The sequence below is a fragment of the Garra rufa genome, chromosome 9 (assembly GCF_049309525.1).
Source record: "Garra rufa chromosome 9, GarRuf1.0, whole genome shotgun sequence".
Lineage (NCBI taxonomy): Eukaryota > Metazoa > Chordata > Actinopteri > Cypriniformes > Cyprinidae > Garra > Garra rufa.
In genome coordinates, this window is record NC_133369.1 from 11,593,359 (window position 1) to 11,606,938 (window position 13,580).

The window sequence follows — 13,580 nt, forward strand, 5'->3', positions numbered from 1 at the left end:
TATTTCATTATTTACATTGAAAACCACTGGTTTAGGCCTTAAATAAAATGAATGATTTGGCCTACACATGGCATAAAAGGGATGGAATTAATGCATCTTTAGATAGCCTATAACGATCCCACAATTATTGTCAACATATTCATAACAACATTGTTTACGCGAGGATCTATAAAACAGTTACGGGCAGCGCTTTAGTTATATTCCAAAGTCTTAATTTGGGTCACCAATATAACCTCATGTCCGATGTAGAGAAATTATTAAAACAGTCGTCTGTTGAATGTTTTGGAACATAATCCCGCCGAAATGAGTCCCTCAGGTGTGTGTTTCAAACACAGTTCCTGTTTGTTAGGTTCCTTTGCCAGTTTGAAATAGACGCTTGACCAGTGTTGCCAGATGTCGCAAGAAAACAACCAAACTAGTTTAAATAAAAAAATAAAAATAAATAAATAAGCGAGTAGGAGATCATTATCATAAAAAAATAAAATATAAAACAGAATAAGGCTGCAGAAAACAAATTAAACAATGCTAAATTGTTAATTGCATAACATAATTTTATTTCAACAATCATATCCTTTAAATTAAAAAAGAATATTATTAAAATGTTGCGCACATAGCCTATATAAATCATAAGTCAATATGGACAGGGACATTAACAACCATTAACAATGGCATAATACTGTATATTGTGCTTGAACTGCAGGTGGGAAAATTTGGCAACTGTGATTAGTGGTTAGTCACATTTTTGCCAAGCACTATCAAAGTCGTGACTGTGTAAGTCTAAAGTCGCTTATAACAAGCGGACATGGCAACACTGCACCTGATGGGCACGTTTCGGGGTTTTGCTGTGTCTTTAAAAGTCGCCATGGGCCGGCTGGCACATCGGCCCCGAAAGTGTGAATAATATTCAGTAAGGAGTTACGCTAAGTGGGAAAGCTTTTAGCACATTATCCGCTGGCAATTGCACAGTAATCTAATTTTTTTCCAGCCAAGGTCCCTTATAATATATCTGCAGCATTGGATTTGCATTTGAGTGTCGCCTTAATGGGTTTAAACGCTGTAGATCTGGGGCTCTTGCGTCTCTCCAGAGAGAGTGACATTGAGGATGAGGTGATTCCTCAAGCGGAACAAACACAAGAGTCAGCGCTTTTAGAATATATATTTATATACAGACTCTCACGCGCCACAAGCACGCGCAGAAAGTGTACTGACTACAAAAGCTACAACAGGGGATAATCAAAAACTGATACCTTTATTGTGTGTATTAAAATAAGCACTTAAGAGTTGTACTTTTAAGTCTCACCACGCCACAAATGACCAGTTGAACCTAGGTTAGGCACAACGCGACAGACCAGTGCTTTATTTGTGGGAAACGTGTTAGTTAAAATCTGCAGTAATGATTTCACCAAGCTTCATAAGCTTACTAAGTGTTTGACTTGACAAAGGGCCTGTGTCTCAATTTTGGCATCAAGGGAGAGCGGTGGCTTGAGGTGGCGTCTAGACAGGATTTGTTCTTATCAAAAGTTCAAAAGGATAACGCAGAAAAAAAAAAAAAACAGAAACGTAACTGTTACTAATCAGATAAGGAATGTTTCTGAATTTACGAAAATAAAAACACCGATAATAATCATTATTATTGTTGTAGCCTAATTATAATAATTGTTATTACATTTACATTTAGTCATTTAGCAGACGCTTAAAGCGACTTACAAGTAGGACAATGGAAGCAACCAAAATGTATTTAATTCTAAAATAATAATTTAGAATTGTCTTAGGCCTATTTGTTATTTAGTATTTTTTCTTTACTTTTGTTTTGACTTTTCTGTTTTAATTTATGAAATACCAAGGAGTCAAATTAATAAATATAGCAATTTCTTGATTTTTTACGCTTGTTTGCAAGAACAGTTCTACACAGGTCGTTACAAACAAGCGACAAAAATTATTACATTGATAAATACCCTGTTGTTTTTGTCTTTCTAGCATTTATATGTAGGCTAGCTGTATAACTGGAAAGTTTAAAATTCTTAATTTTCTGTAACTTAAAAAAATTATATTAAAGATTTAAAAACGACTGGATGGACCTGCGTTTTTGTCGGAGATAAATGTTCTGAATAATGGATTATGTCATAGCATAAAAATCTACACACTAAAAAATGTGGGAGCTTAATATAAAACATAAAAAACAAATAGGCTACAATTAGTTTAATTGTAGATGATAAAACATTTGTCATGTTAAGGAAGTCCCTGGACCACAAAACCAGTCTTAAGTAGTACGGAGAGGCTATTTGTAGCAATAGTCAAAAATAGCCTACATTGTATGAGTCAAAAGGATCAATTTTTTCTTCTACGCCAAAAATCATTAGGATATAAAGTGAAGATCATGTTCCATGAAGATATTTTGTAAATTTCCTATCGCAAATAGCCTATATCAAATCTTAATTTTTGATTAGTATTATGCATTTCTAAGAACTTAATTTGAACAACTTTAAAGGCGATTTTCTCACTATTTAGATTTTTTGCACTCTCAGATTCCAGATTTTGGCCAAATATTGTCAAACCACCATACATCAATGGAAAGCTTCTTTATTCAGCTTTCAGATGATGTATAAATCCTAATTTGAAAAAAAAAAATACCCTTATGTCTGGTTTTGTGGTCCACAAGATATGAACAAGTTTTCATGCAAGATGAAAGCTTATATACATAGGCTAACCCGCATTTTAGTGTAGACAGATGTGGGGTGTTAAACACTGATGAAGTTTATTTAGCATTTTGACGGCTCTCTCAGGTCTGCCATAGCGCTCAAAAGGCGAAATCGCTACGGGTGAACTCATGAATATTAATAATGTCGTTCTGACGTTGCTTGTCACAAAAGTTAACCTAATAAATATTAATAAGCCACGCCTTTATCAAAAATCTATTCGCCAGCTCACTGACGCCCGCTCACAATCGTCAGACGTTCGACAAATCAGAAAGGTCAGCGTCACAAGCATTAATTAATATTCATGAGCTCAGCCGTCACCGTAGTAGTTTGTAAATACTCTGACAGTATACAGTGGAGGGTGTTGAAGAGCCAATGATCTAGAAGCAACACAACGATTGGTCGTGGCTGCGCACGACGGAGGGGCTAGTGAAATTAAGGAGACTGCAAGTGTCCAACACTTACAATGAAAACCTTGCTTGTGTAAGAGATCTAGAGGGTGACTGGAGCAAGACACACAATGTCCCAACCGATTTGGAAGTAGCACACGCAACAGCCTATAGACTGCGATCTTCTTAATCCTGACTTAAAACATCATCTTGCAATTTAAAGTCGCTTCGGGGCTTTTTGCGCTGTTGAGAATAGTTTTGAGCACTCGCATCATGGAGTACACCTCTTCCCCAAAGCCTCAGCTCTCTTCTAGGGCGAATGCTTTCTCCATAGCCGCACTCATGTCAAGTGGGAAATCGAAGGACAAGGAGTCGGAGGAAAATACTATCAAGCCGCTGGGTAAGAGTCTAACGACTTTTTTGTGTTTTTAACAGTGACAGTCTGCACGTCAAACTACAGCAGTTTTACATAAAGGAAAATATCCTAGTATAACATAGTAAAATAGTATTTAAATAATTACACAGTTTTCCAGTGTTATACAATTGCACGTGCTTCTGCATTTGTAAAAATGTTAATATTCGAAAGAAATGGGGTAAAATTGTGACCTGTCAAAAATAAGGAGTAGCCTAATTCTGTGACCCTGGACCACAAAACCAGTCGGGTATATTTGTAGCAATAGCCAACAATACATTGTATAGGTCAAAATGATCGATTTTTCTTTTATGCCAAAAATCATTAGGATATTAGCCTAAGTAAAGATCATGTTCCATTAAGATATTTTGTAAATTTCCTTCCGTAAATATATCAAAACTTAATTTTTGATTAGTAATATGCATTGCTAAGAACTTTATTTGGACATCTTTAAATGCGATTTTCTCAATATTTCGATTTTTTTTTTTTTTTTTTTTGCACCCTCCGATTCCAGTTTTTTTGTATCTCGGCCAAATATTGTCATATCCTAACAAACAAACATCAATGGAAATCTTATTTATTCAGCTTTCAGATTATGTATAAATCTCAATAAAAAAAAGACTCTTATGAGTGGTTTTGTGATCCAGGGTCACACACAGACGAAAACCTTACATTAATTAGAAAAAATGGCCAATTGTGTTTTGTTAAGATTTCGTACACCTTCCTGTCAAATTGAGATTTAATTTATAAATAAGCCAATAAACGACAAACCATTTATTTACATTTGCAATATAAAAATAAGAATGAAATCTAATTGGCCTAACAGTAACTGTTAGATTGTGGGTTTTATGACCGATGCATTGGAATATTTCTGGTATTTATAATTTGTATTATAAAATTCCAGGCAAAATGAATTACGATGTAAAACAAAATACTTAGAATGCATTAATATTTAAGCACATAAGACAATTTCTTTTAGACCATTATTAATTGTTTGTTTTGTTGTTTTGCACCTATAACAATATCAGTGTAGATTAGTCTTACATGCAATGATGTTTTTACATTTCATATAGGCTAGTAGCTATAATAATTAAAACAAAACTAAATATACAGTGTTAAAGCAAATAATGTAAACGGTATTATGTTCTTGTATATGATTGTGGTGTTATTAATTCTGGATACTAGTCCTATACTTTAACATCCTTTGTAAGACTAACTGAAATAAATTGGGCACATATGTGTTTCATAATTCTTTGTTTGTTTTAATTCTAGAACAATTCGTGGAGAAGTCGTCGTGCCATCCAAACCTTTCCGACCTGCCTTCGCTGGAAACCCACGGCGACTTCAGCAGCAGTAGCGGCGGCGGCAGCAGCGGAGCTCCGTTATGTACCGAGCCGCTCATTCCTACGACCCCCGGCGTGCCTAGCGAGGAGATGGCCAAGATCTCCTGCAGCCTTGAGACGAAAGAACTATGGGATAAGTTTCACGAACTCGGCACGGAAATGATTATTACAAAATCTGGAAGGTAAAAAGCTGACATTTTACTTTTTGTATTTTTAAACGTAGACAAATTAGTTTTTATAAGCCATAGGCTATTTAGTAGACGCATTCAGCATATTATTTTTAAAGGACAGGTTGTCCTTAGCCATTGGTTTAAATATGTAAATATGTTAAAATAGGCTACTTCAGCTGATTTGTTTTACATATTTGAACCTCCATATTCACGCACACACACACACACACACACACACACACACACACACACACACAAATCATGTTTACTCACGTAAATGCCACTTAAGTTACGCTCATTATGTTGTTTCAACAGACGAATGTTTCCGACAATTCGTGTGTCATTTTCCGGAGTGGATCCAGACGCCAAATATATCGTACTTATGGACATAGTTCCGGTGGACAATAAGAGATATCGATACGCCTATCATAGATCATCATGGCTTGTGGCGGGAAAGGCAGATCCACCTTTACCTGCTAGGTAAGAATATTTTTTTGATAACTTAGCTGCTAAGCTGCTAAATCATCAACAAAAACAGCCGGTGTACATAAAAAGGGAAATAATATATAAAACATATTATTTTAGATTGATGCGGTAATTCACTTTAAACGTGTAATTCTAACATATTTGAATTTCACTTACCTAAAATAAGCATTTGTTTTACAGTCAATTCTAAATTAAAATCCCAAAATTGTCCAATTATAAGGTTAAAATGTACATAAAAATCGAATAATCACCATGTTTCCAAACTGTTCGACCGCATGAATATTTTTTGTTTGTTCGTTTTTATTTTACAGGTTGTACGTGCATCCAGATTCGCCGTTTACCGGAGAACAGCTATTGAAACAAATGGTTTCTTTCGAAAAAGTGAAGCTTACAAACAACGAACTGGACCAGCACGGACATGTAAGCAAAAAGGCTTTCTTTTTAAATCGCTTTACATTTTATTGTGTATGTCAACGTGTACTAATCATACGCTAATGGTTTAATGAAAACAAAAGTAGTAGCTATCTGTAACGGCTTTAAAGAAAATATATTTTGCCTGTGCCAATTCTTTCATTTGTGTTTTTAAAAAAAATATGACGATGATCATTCAAGTATGATATTTTCAAATAGCCTATTTGGATATAAAACACAGCATATGTAAAAAATAGACTGACGATAAAACATAAATAATTAGTAATAAATAGTAGTGATTGTAACTAAATAGTAATGCCTGCTGTAATATGTGATCCTGGACCACAAAACCAAAACCAGGATATTATGTAAAGATCATGTTCCATGAAGATATTTTGTTAATTTCCTACCACAAATATATCATATCTTAATTTTTGAGTAGTATGCATTGCTACAAACTTCATTTGGACAACTTTGTCAGTATTTGGATTTTTTTTGCACCCTCAGATTCCAGATTTTTAAAAAGTTGTGTCTCGGCCAGATATTGTCCTATCCTAACAAACCATACATCAATGGAAAGCTTATTTATTCTGCTTTCAGACATTGAAAATATTACCCTTATGACTGGTTTTGTGGTCCAGGGTCACATATATATATAATAATTCAAGATGAAAAAGAGATAATTAAAAGTAATTAAAATAATAATAATAATAAATATTTCTGTAATTAATTTATTTATAGTTTTCCTGCCACACATAAATTCTATAAATATATAAAAATATAACAAAATCTAATTAAAGAATACAAATATAAATATAAAATGCATAAATTCTCATATTCCTCTTCAACAGATCATTCTAAACTCCATGCACAAGTACCAACCCCGAGTTCATATCATCAAGAAGAAAGATCACACAGCATCACTTCTTAATCTAAAGTCTGAGGAGTTCCGTACATTTGTCTTCACTGAGACGGTTTTCACCGCAGTCACTGCTTACCAGAACCAGCTGGTGAGTACAAATCAACCGATTTCCTAATTCCTTTGTGAGGCAGCTGGAAAAGCCAGTAGTTGCTATATTTATTGTCTGAATGTTTGTTTTGAGTATATATTTCCTCCACTGACTATTAAAGTTGTTCCACTGTAAATTATAGTAGTATTTTGAACTCTTAAAAAAATGAACTGAGTATATTTTGGCAAAAATTGATTTAGTTTAAGCAGAACAATTTATGTTTATGCCTTAATTTAACGCTCACGACATCATGTGGGAGAGGAAAAGAGCTGTTAGATTAATTTAGTCATTTCCTATTTTTGCTACAGATAACCAAACTGAAGATTGACAGCAACCCTTTTGCCAAAGGCTTCAGAGACTCCTCCAGACTCACGGATATTGAGAGGTATGAGGAATTCTGCTGCTAGCCGCATGTTGATTTCTGACCCGTGTTCAGTGCAGTGAGTGATTGCAGAGGGAGGAGCAGCTGCTCTGGGGAGTGAAGCGCGTGTGTGGCGGGGAACGTTCAGCCAAACTCATTAACAAGTGCACAAGTGGCTTTTCATTAGAGTCTCATTAGAGCTATATGTGTGTGGGCGAGTTAGTTCAATGAAAGCTGGAAAAAAAAACTTAACTTAGAAGTGTGGTTCATGTGGTCAATTAATAAATAAATAATAATAATTATTATTAATTTAAAAAAAATTAACATAACAACATTTTTTTTTTCTTTTTGCAACAAAAAAACTAGATTTAAAATTGGGTTAGATCAGGTAGAAGTAGCTTCTAAAGGTAACATTTAGCTTATCACTTTTATATATTATATTTATAATTTTTTTGATATATATGCATGAATTTTATTAGATCTCTAAATATCATATATTTTAATTAATTCAATTTTAACACACACACACACACACACACACACACACACACTGCCGTTCAAAGTTTGGGATCAGTACGATTTTTAATGTTTATTAAAGGAGTCTCTTATGCTTTTCAAGGCTGTTTTTATTTGATCAAAAATACAGAAAAAAATGTAAAATTTTAAAATATTATTGCAATTTTTAATATTGGTTTCCTATTTTGATATACTTTAAAATATAATTTATTCCTGTGATGCAAAGCTGAATTTTTAGCATAATTACTCCAGTATATAGTGTCACATGGTCCTTCAGAAATCATTTAATATGCTGATTGATTCAGTGTTGAAACCATTGTGCTGCTTAATATTGTTTTGGGACCTGTGATATTTTTTTATTTCATTCTTTGATGAATAAAAAGTGAAAAAAATACATTTATTCAAAATAAAAATCTTTACTATCACTTTTTATCAATGTAACACATCCTTGGTAAATAAAAGTATTAATTTCTTTAAAAAAAAAGAAAGAAAACAATTACTGACCCTAAACTTTTGAAAAAGTAGTGTATATTGTAAAACTAAATTTCTATTTTAAATAAACACTGTACTTTTTTTTTTTAAGAATCCTGAAAGAAAAGTATCACAGGTCTCAAAAAATATTAAGCAGCACAACTGTTTCCAACATGTATGAAGAATCAGAATATTAGAATGATTTCTGAAGGATCATGTGACGCTGAAGACTGAAGTAATGATGTTGAGAATTCAGCTTTGCTTCACAGAAATAAATTATTTTGGTAAAGTATGTTAAAATAGAAAACTGTCATTTTAAATTGCAATAATATTTCACAATTTTTTTTTTTTTTTTTTGTATTTTATATCAAATCGATACAGCCTTAATGAGCATCAGAAACTTATTTAAAAAACATAAAAAATCTCAAACTTTTGAATGGCAGAATATATTTATATACTACACGAAAATGCAGAAGAAAATGGTCAGTATCGCTCAGTTTTCTGACCTGAGATTCAAGAGAAAAGCGATTGAATGTTCCAAAAATAATTTGATAAAGCTAGAATGGCTGGAAATGGTCAATTTTGGCAATGTTCTCTCAAATTAGCATTCCAGTTAAACATTTGCCAGCAAGTCCCATTTGAGCCCCCAACGAAAGAACAAGCGAAAGTCAATGACTGCCAAAAATACCACACAAAAATGCATCCTGCTCTCTCTCTCTCTTTCTCCGTCTCTATTTCTTTTTCTCTTTGGAAGGGCTGTGAATTAGATCTGATCAATTGATCTTCAGGGAGCTGCAGAAATCGCATTAGTCTGGAGTCGGGCACTGCACTAAAACACAGCGTAATTCAATTGGGCCCCGTGACTGATTGAAAACAGCCACCCAAGTTGTAGGGCTGCGAGGCCCCTCTCCTCGGGAGCGCATCACAGATAAAAACACACATATTTGTATTGCGCTGCTGACAGATATTGCACTTTCCTAACCTAATTGGGAGGCTAATGTGGACGCATGGCTCTTGTGATGCAGACCATCTCGGCTTGTCTGAGGAGTCTAATCTAACAGGAGCTAATGCACTTACTGCAAGCCTAGCAGACACACTTCTCTCTACGCACTTGCCGTGTGTTAACATATTTTTATGCGCTTGTTGTTTAAGCTTGCATGAACCGTCTGATATATTGAACTGTGAAATTGGCATATTTACACCATAATGTATGGTTTGAAAAGTTAGAATAGTAAATAAAAGTTATGAAGTTCCTCACTTTGTTACTTGACACAAAACCTTTTTGAGCTATTGCCAAGGCAACATTTCTCATTTTACTTTAGTTTAACTTCATGTATTAAATATAACAAAAACTGAAATAAAAAAGACAAAAACACACAACAAAATTATAAAATATAAAATTAAAATAGTCTTTTTTTCTGTACATATAATGAAAGTCAGTATAGCCCATTGTTGTTTTGAACCCCACTGGCTTTAATTTCATGGACAAAAACTGTTGAAGCATTCTTTTGTCTTTATTTTTGGAGATTCGAGTCTCTTTAAATGAGAAGATATTCTGTGATGCCTTGAAAAGTAATGGTTTAGTTGATTAAAATGCAATCTATTTAGTATTTTTAACCAGATCAGATGATTTTGTGCAAGTGGTTGTGGATATAGAGATATATTTTGGGCTCTTGTCTTTTGGTTTTTGCTGTAGGGAAAGTGTTGAGAGCTTGATCCACAAGCACTCTTACGCCCGGTCGCCCATTCGGACTTATGCTGGTGATGAGGAAACCTTGGGTGAAGATGGCCACTCGGCACACAGTAGAGGTAAGAAAACCCTCCTGTAATAGTAAGCTGTACACTGTAAAAATATTCTGTAAATTTACTCAGTTACTTAGAAATTGCAGCTGTGAATGCAATAAAGTCACAGTGATTGTTTCCAGTGTTACAGGATGCCCGTATAGTTTTTACAACCTATAACTGTATATTTTATGAAGTGATCCAATCTTAATATACCTATTTACTTGAACTACCAAAACCCCTTACTCCTATAAATGCCATAATTTATTTAAAATACATTTATTTTATACTAAGTATACTTTAAATCCATTAACATATTTATTGACATATCACTTAAGACTTACTGATATAAAATTAATTAGTTACTTAATATTATGCCTAAAATAAGTCTTTAAATGCAAGATATTTCAAGTCTACCTGAAGTACACTACTAGTAAAAAGTTTTTGAACAGTAAGATTTTTATTGTTTTTAAAGAAGTCTCTTCTGCTCACCAAGCCTGCATTTATTTGATTCAAAGTACAGCAAAAACAGTAACATTTTGAATTAATTTGACTATTTAGAATAACTGTTTCTATTTGAATATATTTTAAAATTTAATTCACTCCTGTGATTTCAAAGCTAAAATTTTTTAAGAATAATTACTCTAATCACATGATCCTTGAGAAATCATTCTAATATTCTCATTTGCCGCTCAAATAAATATTTAAAACAGTTGAGTACATTTTGCTGTAACATTATACACTATACCATTCAGTATATATATATTTTTTTGGAAAAGAAATTATAGAAATTAATACTTTTATTTAGTGAGGATGCTTTAAATTGATTTTGAAGGATCATGTGACTGGAGTAATGATGCTAAAAATTCAGCTTTGAAATCACTGGAATAAATTACATTTTAAAATATATTCAAATAGGAAACAGTTATTTTAAGTAGTACAAATATTTCAAAATATTACTGTTTTTTCTGTACTTTGGCTCAAATAAATGCAGGCTAGTTGAGCAGAAAAGACTTCTTTAAAACTATCTTACTGTTTAAAAACTTTTGACTGGTAGTGTGTACTTGCAATAGTTTCACTTTAGCACAATTAAATGTGCTCAAGTATATCTTCAGTTGGACCTCTGCACTACTTCTGCACAATTAAAGGTACACAAAAGAACCTTCAGGGTAGCACACAAGACTAAAATAATGCAAGAGAATGAACAGAGAATGAACTATACTTTGCTGATAACAAACATATGAAGAAACGAAACTATTTATACAAAATGCAATCATATGTCATGTTTCACACGTTTTTCCAGTACAGTTTTCACCATAACTTATATAGCAATTAAAAGTTTTTACTTCCATCTAACATATTGATTATAAAAATGTGATCATTAATTGCCATCTGTGGTTCCATGAAGAATCTTGGAACCTTTTCGTTCCACAAAAGGTTCTTGGTAGCAATTTTTAAACTGTTCTTCACACTAAGAAAAATGGTTTATTTAAGTACTGATCACTGAAAGGTTCTTTTGGGAGCTAAAAATGATTCTGTGGAACCTTTTAAGAATGTAAGGTATCAATTAACAGGTTTTTATCGTAAAGTGTTTTTTACATTTATTTTTTACATTATGGTATAAATATGCTCATTTTATGCTTCAAATAATGCATTCAATTCTTTCCCTGCAGGTTCAGCATTCACCGCATCAGACAACCTCTCCCTCAGCTCCTGGGTCACCACCACGTCTGGCTTCTCGGGCTTTCAGCACCCTCAGTCTCTGTCTGCCATTGGAACCAGTACAGCGTCCCTGGCCAGTCCTCTTCCACACCCCATCCAGGGCTCTCTACCCCCTTACAGTCGTCTAGGCATGCCTCTCACCCCGTCCGCCCTGGCCGGCTCCATGCAGGGCAGTGGGCCGACCTTCCCCTCCTTCCACATGCCACGCTACCACCACTATTTCCAACAAGGGCCCTACGCCGCCATCCAGGGACTGCGCCATTCTTCCACAGTCATGACCCCATTCGTATGATTCCTGCCTCTACGGCCTGATAAGATTTCCCTATCACCGGCATGCGAAGACATATGGCACCCATACACATGCTTACACGAAAGGAAGAACCACATGTAAATAACATTGACTAACGACCCGGACGTGCTGCTTCGCGCAGTTGTGCTGGAGAAAAAAATTAACGAAAAGCCCAACGGACACGGATTCTTGTAAAACAAAACCTCAAGCATGAGTTTTTAGTGTTGATAAGAGACTCAGAGATCCGTCTTCATCTGCAGATATGTTAATGCTACCTTTAAAAGGATAGTTCACCCAAAAGTGAAAATTCTGTCTTTATTTAATCATGCTCTTGTTGTTCCAAACCTGTATAAGAAGATATTTTGAAGAATGTTGGTAACCAAACAGTTTCAGTTTTCATTGACTTCCATTGTATTTCTGGTCTATAAAATGAAATGGAATGAATGGGAACTGAAACTGTTTTGGTTACCAACATTCTTCAAAAGATCTCCTTTTGTGTTCTAGAAGTAAATGGGAACCGCAAATGTTTAGGAGCAGAGTTTCGTCAAAAGATCTCCCTTTGTGTTCTAGAAGTAAATGATAACCGAAAGTGTTTAGGTGCCAAATTTGTTAAAAATATCTCCTTTTGTGTTCTAGAAGTAAATGGGAACCGAAAGTGTTTAGATGCTGAATTTCGTCAAAATATCTCCTTTTAGAAGTAAATGGGAACCGAAAGTGTTTAGGTGCCAAATTTCGTCAAAAGATCTCCTTTTGCATTCTAGAAGTAAATGGGAACTGAAAGTGTTTAGGTGCCAAATTTCGTCCAAAGATATCCTTTTGTGTTCTAGAAGTAAATGGGAACCGGAAGTGTTCAGGTGCTGAATTTCGTCAAAATATCTCCTTTTGTGTTTTAGAAGTAAATGGGAACCGAAAGTGTTTAGGTGCTGAATTTTGTCGAAAGATATCCTTTTGTGTTCTAGAATTAAATGGGAACGGAAAGTGTTTAGGTGCCAAATTTCGTCGAAAGATATCCTTTTGTGTTCTAGAATTAAATGGGAACGGAAAGTGTTTAGGTGCCAAATTTCGTCGAAAGATATCCTTTTGTGTTCTAGAAGTAAATGGGAACCGAAAGTGTTTAGGTGCAGAATTTCGTCAAAATATCTCCTTTTGAGTTCTAGAATTAAATGGGAACGGAAAGTGTTTAGGTGCCAAATTTCGTCAAATGATCTCATTTTGTGTTTTAGAAGTAAATGGGAACCGAACGTGTTTAGGTGCCGAATTTCGTCAAAAGATCTCATTTTGTGTTCTAGAAGTAAATGGGAACCACAAGTGTTTAGGGTCCGAGTTTCGTCAAAATATCTAATTTTGTGTTTTAGAAGTAAATGGGAACGGAACGTGTTTAGGTGCTGAATTTTGTCAAAATATTTCTTTTCGTGTTCTAGAATGGGAACCAAAAGTGTTTAGATGCCAAATTTCGTCAAAACATCTCCTTTTGTGTTCTATAAGTAAATAGGATCCAAATGTGTTTAGGTGCCAAATTTCG

The 13,580-nt window shown here is 34.3% G+C and overlaps 1 protein-coding gene across 2 annotated transcripts; it reads left to right on the plus strand.

Annotated features, from left to right (window-relative positions):
• Positions 1–3,317: 3,317 nt before the first annotated feature.
• Positions 3,318–12,432, plus strand: tbx20 (T-box transcription factor 20). 2 transcript variants are annotated; one of them, XM_073847924.1, is made up of 8 exons: positions 3,318–3,485; positions 4,770–5,022; positions 5,326–5,490; positions 5,808–5,916; positions 6,759–6,917; positions 7,226–7,311; positions 9,941–10,074; positions 11,721–12,432. In XM_073847924.1, exons 1-8 carry the CDS (start codon positions 3,359–3,361, stop codon positions 12,059–12,061), a joined length of 1,374 nt encoding a protein of 457 aa, XP_073704025.1. In that variant the 5' UTR covers positions 3,318–3,358; the 3' UTR covers positions 12,062–12,432. The 2 variants fall into 2 exon arrangements, with proteins under 2 accessions (XP_073704025.1, XP_073704026.1); XM_073847925.1 differs by having other exon boundaries at positions 7,226–7,302; positions 9,962–10,074.
• The last annotated feature ends 1,148 nt before the right edge of the window (positions 12,433–13,580 follow it).